Source organism: Otolemur garnettii, unplaced genomic scaffold (genome assembly GCF_000181295.1).
Source record: "Otolemur garnettii isolate 467f Iridium unplaced genomic scaffold, OtoGar3 scaffold00048, whole genome shotgun sequence".
NCBI classification, from domain to species: domain Eukaryota; kingdom Metazoa; phylum Chordata; class Mammalia; order Primates; family Galagidae; genus Otolemur; species Otolemur garnettii.
Genome location: NW_003852443.1, coordinates 11,825,011 through 11,842,870, shown reverse-complemented (window position 1 = coordinate 11,842,870; position 17,860 = coordinate 11,825,011). Strand labels below are relative to the sequence as shown.

At 38.8% G+C, this 17,860-nt stretch overlaps 1 protein-coding gene across 1 annotated transcript in view; it reads right to left on the bottom strand.

Moving 5' to 3' along the window:
* Positions 1 to 7,364: 7,364 nt before the first annotated feature.
* The window catches only part of GPR155 (G protein-coupled receptor 155), a 60,458-nt gene continuing 49,962 nt past the window's right edge, over positions 7,365 to 17,860 (bottom strand). The window contains exons 12-15 of the mRNA XM_023514160.1: positions 17,486 to 17,581; positions 14,524 to 14,588; positions 12,248 to 12,385; positions 7,365 to 8,071 (exon numbers count right to left, since the gene is read on the bottom strand). Of these exons, the coding sequence (XP_023369928.1) occupies positions 7,771 to 8,071; positions 12,248 to 12,385; positions 14,524 to 14,588; positions 17,486 to 17,581 (600 nt within the window). The 3' untranslated portion in view covers positions 7,365 to 7,770. The remainder of the gene's footprint in view (positions 8,072 to 12,247; positions 12,386 to 14,523; positions 14,589 to 17,485; positions 17,582 to 17,860) is intronic.

The following is a 17,860-nucleotide window of genomic DNA, read 5'->3' as shown; positions in this document are numbered from 1 at the left end:
CTTAAGCCTAGGAGTTTGAGGTTGCTGTGAGCTGTGATGCCACAGCATTCTACTCAGGGGTGACAGCTTGAGGCTCTGTCTCCAAAAAAGGAAAGAAAAAGAAAAAGCCAACTCAAAATAACACTAAATATTTTTTGGTTTCTAGAAATGTCTATTTTGGGGGGCAGTGCCTGGGGCTCAGTGAGTAGGGTGCTGATCCCATATACCGAGGGTGGCAGGTTCAAACCCGGCCCTGGCCAAACTGCAACAAAAAAATAGCCAGGCATTGTGGTGGGAGCCTGTAGTCCCACCTACTTGGGAGGCTGAGGCAAGAGAATTCCTTAAGCCCAAGAGCTGGAGGTTGCTGTGAGCTATGACGCCATAGCACTCTACTGAAGGCAACAGAATGAGACTCTGTTGCTAAAAAAATTTAAAAAAATAAAAATGTCTATTTTTGTTATTTGATTACATACTATTTATTGATTGCTATCATCACAATTAGGATTAAAATAAATAAGTGGACTTATATTTAAAGAGTACTTAGGAAGTTATGTTTTAAAAGTTCTCTCATAAAAACTGTTATCTGCCTGAAGTTGGACAATTAAGTTTGCAGATCTGATGGTAATTTCAGAAAAAGAGTTCACTTTGAAGGGTGGACTAGGTGCTGGCGTTGGTGCATATGTTCTCAAGTACTTCAAAGGTGACTGCAGTGATATTCAGCAATGAGATATGTAGCACTTTTTCTAGGATGAGTTTGTGAATCTAATTGTCAGACGTTATAGGTCTGACAGTAAAAAGATGTCAGACTCAAGTACTCAACTGATTCTGTTTGTCTTATGTGTAGTTCAGAGATGGGTTTTCCCTAAATCATGAAGATCCCCAGGGCAATTCCTTACTTCTCTCTTGTAATAGATGAGAGACGTAAGGGTAAGCAGTTCATTGATTTATACAGGGACACGTAGGTGAATATTATTTCTCTCTCTAGGGCCAACATGTTTTCACCTTCTCCTTTGCTACCACCCTAGACCAAAGCAGGGACTATCTCCCACCTGGACCGCTGTGGTTAGCTATTCTCCTACGTTCATTTTTCTTTATTTCCACCCATGTGGGTCACTGTAGTCCAGAGTAATCTATTAAAAATTTAAACATGATAATGAATTCCCCTCCTTAAGCTTTATTAAAAACAGAGTTTTTAAAGAGCAGTTTCAGGTTCATAGCAAAATTGAGCAGAAAGTATGGAGTTCCCAATATAGTTCTTGTCTCACAACCTTCCCCACTATCAACATCCTAGCACCAGAGAAGTACATTTGCCATAGTCAGTGAACCTACATTGGCATGTTATTACCCAGAGTCCATAGTTTATGTGAGGTCACTCTTGGTATTACACATTCTGCAACCTTTGATAAATGTAAGGACATGTATCTTTCATTATAGAATCATACAGAATAGTTTTATTGCCCCCCAAATTCTCTGGGCTCTGCCAATTCATCCATTCCTCCTCCCAACCCTTGGCCACCACTAATCTTTTTATATAGTTTTGCCTCTCCAGAATGTTGTGGAGTTGGTATCATGTAGTTACATAGCCTTTTCGGATTGTCTTCTTTAACTTACTTAGTAATAAGCATTTAAGTTTCCTGTGTGTGTTTCCATGACTTGTATAGCCACTTTCTTTTTAATGCTAACTAATATTCCATTGTCTGGACATCCCACTAGATGTACCACTGCTGATGGCCATCTTCTTTGCTTGTTGCTTTTCAGTTTTGAAAATTATGAATAAACCTGCTATAAATACCCATGTGCAGGTTTCTGTGTGGACGTGTTTTCAGCTCATTTTGGGAAAATACTGGGATGCATCGTTGCTGGATCATATGGTAAATGTACGTTTAGTTTTGTAAGAAACTGCCAAACTTTCTTCCAGAGTGGGGATTTTGCATCCCCACCAGCAATGAATGAGAGTTCATGGTGCTCCGTATCCTTGTCAGCGTTTTGGATTTTGGCCATTCTCACAGGTGCGTAGTGGAAGCTTGTTTTAATTTGCAAGTCCCTAATGACATATGATGTTGAACATCTTTTTATATGCTTACTTACCATCTGTTATCTTCTGTGATGGAATGTCCAGATCTTTTGCCCATTTTTTCATGTGTTTGTTCATTTTCTTATGATTGAGTCTAAACTATTAAAGACTCAGGGATCTTTGGCTAAAGTCCCAATCCTTCACAAATAACCAAAAAGATCCTCCTTATCTGTCCCACTTCCACCATTGTTTCAGTTTCAACTGTGCTGCTCCTTTAAGTCCTTAAAAATGCCTTCCTCATGGCTGTGCCTTCTACTGGCACCATTCTTTCCATGTGTCCCCTTTTCGTAAGTAGTACTTTATATCCATTAGAATTTTGCTGCGACCTGATTTCCTCAGGGAAGTTTTCCTCATACCACAAGGTCAGGGTTCTCAGAGCTACATGTGATTCTGATCACAATCTGATTACATGTTTCACACAGTAGAACAGAAGTTCCATGAAGATGGAAATCATATATGTTCCCACTGTTGTGTGCTCAGTGTTCATTATTCATGCTAGATGCTCAGAAAATATTTGTTAAATGAACAAGGTTTTTTCGTTGCTTGTTTTTTTGAGACAGAGTGTCATTCTGTTCCCCTCAGTCGAGCATCATAGCTCACAGCAACCTCAAACTCCTGGGCTCAACTGATCCTCTTGCCTCAGCCTCCCCAGAAGCTGAGACAACAGGTGTTCCCCACAACACCAGGCTAGTTCCTAGTTTTTCTATTTTTAGTTGAGATGGGTCTTGTTCTCAGGCTGGTCTCGAACTCCTAAGCTCAAGCAATCCACCTGCCTGGGCCTCCCAGAGTGCTAGGATTACAAGCATGATCCATGGTGTCCAGCCAACATTCAAGTACTGATGGAAGGAATTCATACTCTTCTCCACCTGTAGAAATTAGTGAGACAACCTATACAACTTGGTAGCCTTTCATAAGTCTCAAGTCAACCTGTCTCTGCCTTCCATATGTGTGTGTGTATATATATATATTTAGAGACACAGTCCCACTTTATTGCCCTTGATAGAGTGCCGTGGCATCACAGCTCATAGCAACCTCTAACTCCTGGGCTTAGGTGATTCTTTTACCTCAGCCTCCCGAGTAGCTGGGACTATAGGTGCCCGCCACAACACCCGGCTATTTTTTTGTTGTGGTTTGGCGGGGGCTGGGTTTGAACCCGCCACCCTCAGTATATGTGGCCTGCGCCCTACTCACTGAGCCACAGGCACCGCCCTGTGCTTTCCATATTAAAAATGGAAATGACTCCCCAAAGGCAAGGATTAGTCTAAAGATACATGCATTAATTTAAAAAACAGACTCTACAAATGTGATATGGTATTTGAGCTATGGATATTTGTGTAGGTAATTAATGCCTTGAGGTATACAATTTTCTGAAATTTCATCTCTAACGCTAAAAAAATAGCTAGAATTAAGTTTTTGTCAACACTTAAATAAAAGTGTTTGTTATTTACCATAACTTAACAAATGCAAATAAACTGAGTCTTTTAAGGAAAGCTAGTTTGTTTGAACTTTGATGAAAATGTCAGTTTATATGTTAATCATCAACCAAAAATTTTGCCATAGAAATAATTATGCAGCCCAGAATCTTTGATAGTTCTTTCCTGTAAAATTTGCCCAAAACAGGTCTACACAGTGAATGTTTTCTCTTTTGAATAATTACATCAGGTTTTTATCATATCACTTGCAGAAATTTATAATCCCAACTTTTCCTGAAGTACGGTGATAACATTTGTCACCACTTACCTGTACCAGTGGCCTAAAGTAATTTAATATTTTACATGATATAAGACAGAGCAAAAACTAAGAGCTGTATTCTGCTGCATAGCAACCATGTAAAAGAATAATCTTACATTTTTCTTGTTTTTAGAAATTTACTGATTATTAATCATTATTCTAAAAATGCCAAGTACACTTTATCTTATTCTAAAAATATTGAAATCCAAGCACAAGCTAGGCATGAAGTTACTCATTGAGAGCTAAGAAAACAATTGACTGTGCTGAAGATTAGTACAAAAAGAGTAGGTTTTAATCAAAATTGCATCAAATCTTTTTCCAGCTGTAACTGGCATTATTAAAAATTATAAAGTGGGCTTGGTGCCTGTAGCTTAGCGGCGGGGGCTGGCAGGTTCAAGCCCAGCCCGGGCCAGCCAAACAACATTGACGACCATAACAAAAAATCAGCCAGGCGTTGTGTCGGGTGCCTGTAGACCCAGCTACTTGGGAGGCTGAGGCAAGAGAATCGCTTAAGCCCAGGAGTTGGAGGTTGCTGTGAGCTGTGTTGCTACAGTACTCTACCCAACTATTTGGGAGGCTGAGGCAAGAGAATCTCTTAAGCCCAAGACTTTGAGGTTGCTGTGAGTTGTGAAGGCACAGCACTCTACTGAGGGCAACATAGTAAAACTCTGTCTCAGGAAAAAAAAATTATGAAATGTATGCAAAGGACTCTAATGTCATATTGACTCATTCATTAAAAAATGTTTATTGACTGCACAATTGGGTAAGGCCCTGAACATAGTATCCAGAGGATTATGAAGGAAACAGTCTCAATCCTAGCACTTTGGGAGTTTGAGATGGGTGGATTACTTGAGCTCAGGTGTTGGAGACCAACCTGAGCAAATCAATACCCCATCTCTACTAAAAATAGAAAAACCAGCCACGCATTGTGGCTGGCACCTGTAGTCTTAGCTACTCAGAAGGCTGAGACAAGATCTCTTGAGCCCAAAAGTTTGAGGTTGTTGTGAGCTATGATGCCACAGCACTCTACCCAAGGCAACAGAGACTCTGTCTCAAAAACAAAAAACCAAAAAAAAAAAACCCCAGAAACATTGAGTAAAGACCTCTATGATGGCTTCTGCATTATTCTGATTACTCAAAGAAAAGATGTTAAGTAGTGCAAGTTAAAATAGGCATTTTATTGAGAAACTTGCTTTGTCAGTGAGAAAGTAATAGTTACAAATATTTTCATTAAATAAAATTAGCATATCCTTAATTCTAAAAAACATCTCTTAAAATCCTTTATTATTTGAAACTGCAGATCATTCTGATCCAGGGTTTTCTTTTAGTGTCTCCCGTGGAAAAAGATGCCATTCATGCAAATCACAGAAGATGTTGTCCACAAACAAATTTTCCACTTGAGTTTGAGTTGCCTGCATGCATGTGACTTAATATCTATTAATGTAACAATAAAAAATTTCTGGTACAGAATTGAGCCTTAGGTTTACTCCAGAGCGTTCAGAGAGTCATAATGTCATATTAAAAAAAGAAAGTTCTATGGCAAGATACTTCCATTAAAAATATCCCCATTCCATAATCATAACTTAAAATTTGTATACGTAAATACTAAAGTATAGTTTACTTGTTAAATACACTAGGCTTCCATGCAGGTTTTTTAAAAATTATATATTTGTTGCATTAAAAGGATAATGACACTAATCTTATAAATTATCTTCTACTAAATGGCTTTAATATATGAGACACTAAAAGTATGAGATAATTAAATATTGGAAACATGTTTTAAATAATTTAAACCAGTGCTGACACCTAATAGTAGATGAAAAAAGGTCATATGACTACATCTCTTTTTAATTAATTAATTAATTAATTTATTTATTTTTAAGACAGTCTCACTTTATTGCTTCAGTAGAGTGCCGTGGTGTCACAGCTCATAGCAACCTCCAACTCCTGGGCTTAGGCGATTCTCTTGCCTTGGTCTCTTGAGTGGCTGGGACTCAGGTGCCAGCCACAACACCCGGCTATTTTTTTGTTACAGTTTGGTGGGGGCCGAGTTCGAACCCCCTTGGTATATGGGGCTGGCGCCCTACTCACTAAGCCACAGGTGCTGCCCTCTCTTTTTAATTTATTAAAGATAAAGCTTATTTGAGGGTGTTATGGTCTGAATGTTTGTGTCACCCCCAAATTCATATATTGAAACCTAATTCCCAGTGTGATGGTATTAGGAGGTGGGCTCTTTGGGGAGGGGATTTGGTCATGAGGGTGGAGCCTCCATGAATGGGATTCATGTCTTTGTAAGGGGTTAAAGAGACCATAGTTCTTCCTTTCTCCAAGTGAGGATACAGGAAGAGGCTACCATCTATGATCCAGAAACTGGGCCCTCACCAGACATTACATCTGTTGTGCTCTGATCTTGGACTTCCTAGCTTCCAGAACTATGAGAAATACGTTTGTTGTTGTTTATTAGCCATCCAGTTTCCGCTGGTTGTTTATAAGCCATCCAGTTTATGATATTTTGGTAGAGCAGTCTGAATGGACTGAGAGAGAGGGCAACATTTAGTAATTTTTAAATTTATAGTTTTCTCTCTCTTTTTAATTTCAGGGAATAAGTAGAAAGATTATCCTGCACTATGATGCTTTGTGTAAATACTAGAAATGACACATCACATGGCAATAATTTTGTTGATAAAATTTAAATAAATCTTACTTGTAATACAAAAGTTAAAGATCAAATTATACTCTTTGAAACATTGCAGAGGTATTTATGGAGGTTTCTTCTTTCCTTCCATATGGCAAAGATTAGTACTTTGGATAAAAATGCCAAAAAAGATGAGTTTTAGGCCAGGTGCAGTGGTTCACACCTATAATCCTAGCACTCTAGGAGGCCAAGGTGGGTGATTGCTTGAGCTCAGGAGTTGGAGACCAGCCTGAGCAAAAGTGAGACCCTGTCTCTAAAAATAGCCAGCCATTGCGGTGGGCACCTGTAGTCTCAGCTACTCGGGAGGGTAAGGCAAGAGGATGGCTTGGGCCAAGGAGTTAGAGGTTGATGTGAGATAATCATGCCACAGCATTCTAACCTGGGGGAACAGAGTTAGACTCTGTCTCTACAAAAAAAAAAAAAAAAAAAAAGACAGGTCTTAAAAAATAGTGCTTTTAGATTTTAAATGAGTACTATTTGTCAAGGAAGTAGAAAAAAGAAGGATAAAAACCTCTTAGTGGAATCACTAAAATCTTTTGTAGGAGGTAATATGAATATATATGAAGTTGTCATAATTTAAGTCCAGCAAATACCTGTCCAATGTGGCAACTTAAAGGAATAGCTGATATGATGTTGATTTTGAAATTATAGCAAACAGCTGTAGAAAACAATGATTTTACAATGTTGACATGTTAGTATTGTTTATAATACAGCTGACCCTCCCTAAGTGCTGGTTCCGTATCCACAGATTCAACCAACTGCAGTTCAAAAATGTAGTTAGGCCGATAATGGCTGCATATATAGTGAACATGTACAGACTTTTTTCCCTTGTCATTATTCCCTGTATAATACAGTGTAACAACTATTTACATAGCATTTACATGTCTTAGACATTATAAGTAATCTAGAAGTCATTTAAAGTGTATGGGAGGATGTGAGTAAGTTATATGCAATACTTCACCATCTTATGTAAGGGACTGGAGCAATCTCGGATGTCAGTATCTGCAGAATCTTTGGATTCTAAGGGACAACTATATGTTATCATTATATTCATTACCTGAACTTTAAATTTTGATTTGGTTTTCTTTTTCCTAAGTCAGTTTCCTATGTGTTTTACTTACACATAAAATCACAGACCTTTAGCGTGGGTTAGGAAAGCATCTTGTCAAGTTTTACAGAAGAGGCAACTGAGGCTCAGAGAGGTTGTAACTTGCCCAAGGTTGCCTAGCTAAAATGTAACAGATTTAGGGATAGAATATGATTCCATGTAGGGGTCTCCCTGCCTCATAATTTAGGTTTTAGGGGAAAGCGAGGATGGAGATGAATGTTCAATTTCTTTATATCTTTCTTGTTGCGGGGTACTTGTATGAATAGCAGGAGGACTCTGTTCAGGACTCTTTTGAAGAAATCTGTAAAATAAGTACTCATCTCGAAATTCGTATTCGTTGGTAATATGCTGGATGACTCCCCCTTGCATCAGTCTATCTCCGTATATCACAGCTTCACCACGGTCAGAGGCAAGGCCAACTTCAATTAGCCAGTTCACCAGGTCACAGCCACAAAAGGTCCCAGCAGAAGTCTTTGCACCACACCTGTGTGTCAAAGGAATGATTCACCCATATGTTCTGTAAATCTGGTATCAGCACTGCACGATAGAGGACAAGTAAGGAAAAATAGAAGGGAAGAAGGGAAGACAGCATGACAGTTAAAGCACGGCCAGAATGACAGCATTCTGAATAAAAAGGATTTGTTGACTCGCCTAGCCCTACAAAGGTCCACTTGAGAAATATGCCAATAATTCTTGTGAAAGCAGAAATGCTTAAATAATAACAAAAAAGGACACAGTTGAGGTAAATGCATTTACAAAGAAATATTCTTTTTATAGTAACGTGGCTATCCTGAAGATAGCTGAATATTATATATTTTATAACTTAGTATTTTAGTTATACTAATTTTATTGTCTTAGGAACATTAAATATTTTCATAAGTTCTTAAGAAGTGATTATTTTCACTAAACTACTCAAATCAAATGAGCTTTAGCTCCATATACGTTATATTTACATATGCACCATATGCATCAGCGTGTCCACTTCTTCTTTTCCTCAGTAGCAAGATGGAGGGAAGATTGCACCTTTGTCCCGAGTTTGCTTCATTAGGAAGCAAAGAAGGAATATGTAAGATCTGTCTTGCTACAAATCTAAGGTTTTTAAAATGTATTTTGATTATGAATCTGTTTTTGGATTATTTAAAATCTGTCTTCCTGATGCAAACTTGAGGTGCCTGAAGTATGAGCAAATGACCAAAGGAAAGAGAGATGAAGAAAACACAATTACAGGAATTTTGTACATTTTCATACAAACATGCAATAGACAACACGAATCTGTCCACAAGCATCAGTCAAGCCATAAAATCTAAAGTGCCTGACAGTAGGAAACTAGATGAAATCAGGATGAAATGAGAAACAGATTACAAAAACTTAAAAACATTTAATCATAAATGAATATACATGAGAGTTTCATCTAAAATTAGAAAAAAGATTAATATACATGAAAAATTTTCTCAAGTACATAAAATCACAATATTTTAACATCAGTACTTCACTTAGAGATAAGATACCTGAATTTATGTCTTACAACTGCAAACATCCCTTTCAACAAAAGCCTAAATTTTACAACCTGTATGTGAGCCTCTTCTGCTTGCTGATTTTTTTACTTAAAGCCTAACACCTTCTAGTCCACACACAAACTGAATAATATAGTAGAACCTCTGTAAGTTGACTACCCAAGCGACTATAGCAAACTAGTCAACACATATATGGAGGTGGTCAACTGTATCGATATGTACATGTGGTACATGTCTGGTCCATGAAAATTAGGTCAACTTAAGCGGGTGGTCAATGTAGGGAGGCAGTCACCTATGGAAGTTCTGCTGTATTTCTCTCCTGCAGACTATGATCAGGTAACTATAACGATGGTCCATGGAGTTGTACAAAATGGCAGGGAATGTGACACTACGTAGGCTATAAAACCTGGAAAGAGGCAGGGAACAGGCCGGCACGCTCTTGGCTAGTTCCCAATCAGCCGTCTTGGGACTGAGGCAGCCTGGTACTCCTGCAAACGGCAAAAGCTATGCTCTCTGACAGCTGGCAATCACAGTGGGCCTGACAGAACATGGAGTTCTCTTTTAAATTGTATTTATTTATTTATTATTTTTTGACACATGATCTTGCTCTGTTGCCTTAGGCTAGAGTTCAGGGCATCATCATAAGCTCACTGCAACCTCCAACTTCTAGGTTCAAGTGATTTCTCCTGCCTTAGCCTCCCAAGTAGCTGGGACTACAGGTGTACACCAACATGCCTGGCTAATTTTACTTTTTTTTTTTTTTTTTTTTTTTTGTAGAGATAGGGTTTTGCTTTGTTTCTCAGGCTGGTCTCAAACTCCTGGCCTCAAGCAATCCTCCCATCAGTGCCTCCCAAAGGGCTAAGATTATAGGTGCGAGCCTGTAATTTTTAATTTTAAAAAGCAGTTTTAAAATTGTTCAAACTATCCACAGTACTTTGAAATAATTGTGCTCAGCCCTCTAAGGGTGGAAGATTAACTTTTCTTCATAGTTTACCATTGCCAGAAAGTGGTCTAGGCCAATCACATTCTGCCATCTACTTCAAATAAGCCTGAGAGTCAGGTATTGTAAAGAAGAGGAAAACTAGAGGCAGGGGTCCTCAAACTTTTTAAACATGGGGCCAGTCACTGTCCCTCAGACTGTTGGAGGGCCAGACTGCAGGCCCTGGGACGAGTCGGCTGCTAAGCAGGACAGGCAGCAGCAGTAAAAACACCCAATGGGGTGGATAATGTCCTCGGTGGGCCGCATGTGGCCTGCGGGCCGTAGTTTGAGGACGCCTGGTTTAGAGAATGAACTTTCCTGAAGTTACACAGCTAATAAGTGTAGTTCAGGATGTAAATTTCAGTAATAGTCTATACCCAATGAGTCCTCTCTCTACTGTCTACACCAGGCTATTTTCTGATTATAATGATGTGTTAAATGTAGGCATAAGATATGGAGATAAATCATCCTCAATAGTAATTTCAGCCAGGCACAGTGGCTCAAGCCTGTAATCCTAGCACTCTGGGAGGCAACCAGCTACTCAGGAGGCTGAGGCAAGAGAATTGCTCAAGCCCAGGAGTTTGAGGTTGCTGTGAGCTGTACTACAACAGCACTCTACCCAGGGTGACAGAGTGAGGCTCTGTCTCAAAATAAGAACAAAATAGTAATTTTTACAAATGTTCAAATTTTCATTTATAGCCATTAAAATATTAGTTTCTTTATGTTTTATATTCTTTTGCTTTCTATTACCATCAAATATATATATATAAAAAAAGGCTCAGTGCCTGTGGCTCAAGTGGCTAAGGTGCCAGCCACATACATCTAAGGTGGTGGGTTCAAATCCAGCCTGGGCCTGCCAAACAACAAAGACAGTTGCAACCAAGAAATAGCCAGGTGCTGTGGCAGGTTCCTGTGGTCCCAGCTCCTTGGGAGGCTGAGGCAGGAGACTCGCTTGAGCCCAGGAGTTGGAATTTGCTGTGAGCTGTGATGCCACAGCACTCTACCCAGGGGGACAGCTTGAGGCTCTGTCTCAAAAAACCAAAAACAAAAATATGGGCACTCTGACATTTGTTTATTCAAAGTTCATCATTTCTTACTGCACATTTCCCACCTGGGAGATTAGAATAAATATGTCACAGACCAAGATGAGGTAAAATATAAGCAGCAAAATTAATTTCATTACGAGACAGAAATTGCATTTCATTTTCTTGCCAACAGTACTAGTAATATGAAATATACCACCAGGAGATGGGAATATAACATTCCTTCTAAATCCAATGTATCTTAAAGTTTTATGAGAAACGCTAATGGCCAACTTGAATGTTAATGTCCTATGACATTTTAGTTCATTCTAAGCTAAAGTTTCCACATTTATGTTGAAATCAAAAGTTGCATGACATTTAAAAAATATTAACATCAAAGTGATATAGCTCTTTCATATGCCATTTCATTCTTTTTTGAGACAGAGTCTCATTCTGTCACCCTGGGTTGAGGGCTATGGTATCATAGCTCACAGCAACCTTTGAATCTTGGGCTCAACCAACCCTCTTGCCTCAGCCTCCTGAGTAGCTCAGACTATAGGCACCCACTGCAACATGTGGCTAGTTTTTCTATTTTATTTAATTAATTAATTAATCAATTAGAGACAGAGTCTCACTATGTTGCCCTCGGTAGAGAGCCGTGCTGTCACAGTTCACAGCAACCTCAAACTTTTGGGCTTAAGCAATTCTCTTGCCTCAACCTCCCAAGTAGGGGGCACTACAGGTGCCTGCCACATGCCTGGCTATTTTTTTGTTGTTACAGTTGTCATTATTGTTTAGCTGGCCATGCCGGATTTGAACCTGCCACCCTCAGTTTATGTGGCTGGCACCGTAACCACTGTGCTATGGGTACTGAGCCAGTTTTTCTGTTTTTAGTAGAGATGGAGTCTGCTTTTGCTCAGGCTGGTCTTGAACTCTTGAACTCAATCAATTCACCCTCCTTGGTCTCCCAGAGCATCTGCCATTTTCTAAACTATAAACTGACCTATATCTTTTAACTTTCCTGTGTATATGTGTTATTAAAAATAATTGTGTAGTCAGTCAGAGCCATATTACGTAGCCTATTGCAATCCAAAATTAATCATCTAAAATATATTGTCTGGAATCTATACTGGCAATTGGCTTACCTTCTTTCCTTGACAATGTTCTGGATACAGAGGTCACGGTGATAATGGACAAACTGTTGACAGGTCATTTTTATTTCCTCAGAAACAGGAGAATCCCCTTTGTCTGCTGTTTCTTTATTGTTCCATAGGAATTCAAGTCTGAAAACCAAAATTTAAGGAGGTCATTTTCATAAGAAGCACTGAGAGAGAACTCTTCCTGCCTTATTATTCCATGAAAATAGCTGTTCCAAGGCTGTCATTCACCCAAAGCTGTCATCTATAATTCTCAGACATCATTAGTCTCTCAAACAGAAACTTACTCTGTACTCAAGTTTCCTATTCAAAGAGGGCTGGAGTGTTTTTCCATTGTTTTGAAATGCAAACTTAGAGATCAAGTATTTTATTTAATCATTTTTCTATTTCAGTATCACAGAGACACATACCAGTGTCTAGACTACAAAACAATTTTGTTTCTGCCAGCCCAGACAATGGAACTGTTGACTATTTCACCTGATCAACATTATGAAGTTGATAATTAAGGTCAATGACTTTTGTGTTATACCCCTCCTCATTCATGAAGTGATTATGACCCTAGCAATTGCATCTTGATGATGATGGAGAAGGAGAAGTAAGAATGTTGCCACATTTAACGTGTTCTCTTCAGAGCTGGCAGATTTTTGTTTTTGTGGTTGTTGTTGAGACAGAGTATCACTATGTCGCCCTTCGTAGAGTGCTGTGGTGTCACAGTTCATAGCAACCTCAAACTCTTGGGCTTAAGCAATTCACTTGCCTCAGCCTGCCAAGTAGCTGGGGGTACAGGCACCCACCACAACATCTGGCTATTTTGTTGTTGTTGTTGTCAGTTGTTTAGCAGGCCCAGGCTGGGTTTGAACCCATCACCCGCAGAACATGTGGCCGGCACCCTAACCACTGAACTATGGGCACTGAGCTGAGAGCTGGTAGATTAAATGTCATTAGCACTTCTATTTTCTATCGATTTTGACTTTGAAAACAAATGAGAAACCAAAAAAAAAAAAAACCTGAATAGCCAACACAATTCTACAAAATAAGAACAAATCTAGAAGCATGATGTTACCAGACTTCAGGTTATACCATGAGTCTATAATGATCAAAACAGCATGGTACTGGCTAAAAACAGAGGCATAGATCTATGAAACAGAATAGAGGACCTGGAGATGAAACCAGCCTCACAGCACCATTTGATCTTTGATAAAGCAAAGATACACTAGGGAAAAGAATCCCTAGTAGTAAATGTTGCTGGGAGAACTAGTTAGCTGCATGGAAATGGCTGAATCTAGACCCACACTTCTCACCACTTAAGGAAAATTAACTCATGGTGGATAAAAGACTTAAATCTAAGACATGAAACTATAAAAATTCTAGAAGAAAATATGGGAAAACTATTAACAACCTGGATGGATTTGAGGAACACTCCCCTAAGTAAAGTATTACAGGAAGGGAAAAGCAAGCATCGTATGTGTTCATCATATGTAAGTCGGAATCTAGTAGATTAACAACTACATGCTCTTTTGAGAGAAAAACTCAAGTAAATTCAAGAAGTAGGGAGGGAGAAAGAGGGTTCCACAAGTTCCACCCAAAGGGAACAATGTATGGGTATATGGCACACTGGCTGGCTATAAGAACAACTATAACTCAACTTTACCTTACAAATGCAAACAATGTAACCTAATTGTGTGTACTTTCATATTAATCTGAAATAAAAATAAAATTAAAAAAAAAAAAAGAGGAAGTACAAAGATTTGCTTCCCCCTCCTACCCCCAAAGGAGAGTATTCCCACTTAGTATTTTTCATAGAAAAATCCTTGATCTTAATTCGAAGAAACCCTTCACTAAGCTAATAAAAATTTAGAAAGAAAACTTGAGTTTTCTATAAGTTATCAGTTTGACAGACAGAGGAATTGTGTTGTCAAAGGAAAAAGAAATCAAATATAGACCTCTGGGGGCACACCACCTACTATTTCCATTTCTAAAGGCATTTTCAAGTTTCATTTAACTTTATGTAGTTAATGGCATAGATAGAAGTCAGTGTGTCCATCAATTCTTGTTAAAATGCAAATTACAATGCTGGGCTTATAATAGTTCTTCTAATGTGTTTCTGCAATTATTTATAACAAATATGTGAATCAACAGATAACCTCTGTGCTGCATTTAGTGGTCTCCTAGCAGTTACTAAAGATTTAAAAATATTAATATCTTAATAGAATGGCTTTGTTATCACCTTTACAGATACAGATTTATTTCAATACTAAATTTACCTTCTTTTGAAAGGTAGGATGATTAAATGTTTATCTAATCCAAAGATTCCAAAGGAAATAAATCCCTAGGGAAGAAAACAAAGTTATATTTCTGAATTCAACAATAAAATTTGAAGATAGAGAAATTACGGAAGCCACCAAATGTAGTGCTTGAGGAACCAAACCTATAGTGCTGAGAGCAACATTTTAGTTTTTATTTATTTACTTTTTTCTAAAGACAGAATCTTACTCTGCTGCCCAGACCAGGGTGCCATGGCATTAGCCTAGTTCAATGCAACTTCACACTCTTGGGTTGAAGTGATCCTCCTGCCTCAGCCTCCGAGTAGCTGGGATTACAGGTGCCCATCACAAAGCCCAGATTATTTTTCAATTTTTTTCTTTTAGTAGAAATGGGGGTTTCACTCTTGCTCAGGCTGATTTTGAGCTCCTGAGCCTAAGCAATCCTTCCACCTCTGCCTTCAGAGTGTTAAGATATAGGCGCAAGCCACTATGCCCAACCAAGAAAGCAATATTTTAAATGGAATGAGCAAAGCAGGCCCGCTACAGTTCTGTGCCTGAGACAGATGTGATGATTTCCTGCCTTCTCCCAATCTGTCCTGCTAATTATGACGTGTGATACAAACCAGTGCTCAGCAACCACACTTGTGCGACAGCTTCCTGAGGAAAAATGAAAACATCTAAGGGATACATGTTTTTATTTCTCCCTTAAAAAAAAAATTACACTTGCTTAAGTATTTATTAATTTTCTGTTAAAACTTCAGAAATTATATAGCAAGTGCTTCAGTGTCTAATTATAATCCAGTAACTGAACAGAATTTACGTAAAGTGAAACTGACTAGGTTAGGGGAAAGAGTTTGAAGGATGGGAGGGTGATGAGGCAAACTAGAACCAGATTATCAGCCATAGATCAGGGCAATTTAGGACTGTTTGGGGAGGTAGGAGAGGCCAGCAGCTGCCATTTGTTAGGCACACTGGGATAAGGACCTGAGTGTAGGTTTGTACAAGTAGGATGGAAGGACTTAACTTTTCTTCACCCCAAGACTATAAATAACCAAAAGGAAATGGTCTTACTACAACACCTCCCCAGGAGGAAAATGGATGGGCATGGGGTTTATGTGTCTTCGGCTCCTTTGAACCATTTAAACTGTAAGCAGCGTGGGCAGCATTTTAAATGCTACAGTCCTGGCTTCTGTTCATGACATAGCCCTGTGGAATGAAGTTTTCTCGGGCCCAGTTCTGGGATGGCTCAAGGTGGAGTGGGCTTTCTGAATGCAAAATGTCAAGTGAGATTATGACTTTTCAACTTAGTATTTCTTAGTTTTTAGATAAAAAATCTGACCTTAAATAGTATCACAAAGTGAGTTGGGTATCAAGTAGCTCTTGAGATGTTCATGTCTGTCATAAATTGACTAAGGTCATTTGTCTCTCTAGCCAGAGCCACTTTTGCTCACACAATAACAGCCACAAAAGGCGGAAATATTTCAAGAAATTAATGTTAGGAAAAAATCTGCAGGAGCATCTGTTGACAAATGTTAACTCATATGGCAAATTATTTTAAATTTAATAGGCAAACTCAGTGACTTCAAACATGGTTTGTTTTTTTTTTTACTTGATAATCTATGGACAGATATTCTCTAATTAAAAAGTAGGGAATTAGGTCAGGTGCGCTGGCTAACACCGGTAATCCTAAGACTTTGAGAGGCTGAAGCAGGTGGATTGCCTGAGCTCAGGAGTTCAAGACCAGCCTAAGCAAGAGCAAGACCCTGTCTCCAAAAAAAAATAGCTGGGTGTTTTGGCAGGTGCCTGTAGTCCCAGCTACTCAGGAGGCTGAGTCAAGAGAATTGCTTGAGCCCAAGAGGTGCTGTGAGCTATGATGACACAGTACTCAACCTCAGGGCAACTGAGTAAGACTCTGTCTCAAAAAAAAAAAAAAAGTAAGGAGTTGAAGAAAAGATCAAATTTTGAAATTTGCACATAAAAATACATTCCCAATATGTAAAATGTCACTTATCCTTAAATATCCATTTTAATAGTGACATAAACTTAGACAATAGGGCCTATCATAATTACTTCCTCATGGAGTTTTAGTTTGAGGGTGGTTGGTTTTTGAGACAGAGTCTCACTTTGTTGCTCCATGTGGAATGCAGTGGTTTACCACAGCTCACAGCAACCTCAAACTCCTAGGCTTAAGCAATCCTGCCTCAGCTCCTGAGTAGCTGGGACTATAGGCACACACTTATGTTTTCTATTTTAGGTAGAGATGGTATCTCTTTCTTGCTCAAGTTAGTCTCAAACTCTTGCGCTCAAGTGATCTTCTAACCTCAGAGGGCTAGGATTACAGGTCTGAGCCACCATACCTGGCTAGAATTTTAGTTTTTCCTATTTCATTTGGCAGGTATTGTCATGACATTTAAATAGAAAAATAAATATAAAATGCTTAACAATGGTTGGCACATAGTAGATGCCCAAGGAATGGTAATGTCTATCCCTAGCCAAAATTTATTTAAACACGTGATTTTTTTTTTTTAAGATTTAAGTATCTATTGTTCAAAAAACATCAACTGTAAATGAAATGATGTTTGCCAATTTAAGCAGCTAAATTAAAGGCTCAGGGAATGTAAGTTATTTTTCCAAACTGACTTATTAAGGTCAAAACAAAGTTGAAATGGGAGTTAGAATATCTTGTTCCTGCTTACATTATCATTCTTTAGCTCAGAACTGAAGCAAAGAACTATTTAGTATTTCTGATTGAGACACTCAGTGTATATTCTGATGACTTTAACCAATATAATAATTCATCTCTACTAGGAGCCAGGCAGCAGCTGTCAGCTGTCATGCACAACCGCAGCTGGCAGACAAACTAAGCCCTCTTGATTTAAAAGAAAACAACATCCGTACCATCACCCTCAATCAACCCATCCAGGAAAACAAAAACCAATGAAAGTTCTCAGTAAATAAATACCTGGCCAAAGTTAAACACGGCACAGAAAAACTGTAACTCAACATACAGTCTTCCAGGCTCTTGATTGAATAGCCACCACAAACAACTGGAAAGATTCTGTAAAGGAAAGAGAGAGGGCTTTAAAATGGAGCGAGCTGATCATTTCTCTCCATCCAGAGCACATACAATTACTCATCTACTTAATAATTAGGGAGGAAAAGACTAAAGGGAAAAACACCTAGAGAATACAGAGGCTTTGTCTTTCCAACGAGAGGTTTCAACCTCTCCTCCTGACAGATGTCATTCAAACAGCATCTGTTCTGATCAGCTTTGAAGCGAGAAGACATGAGCCATAATACAGACGCTTACATAATGTATCAGGCCTGCCGACTCGCC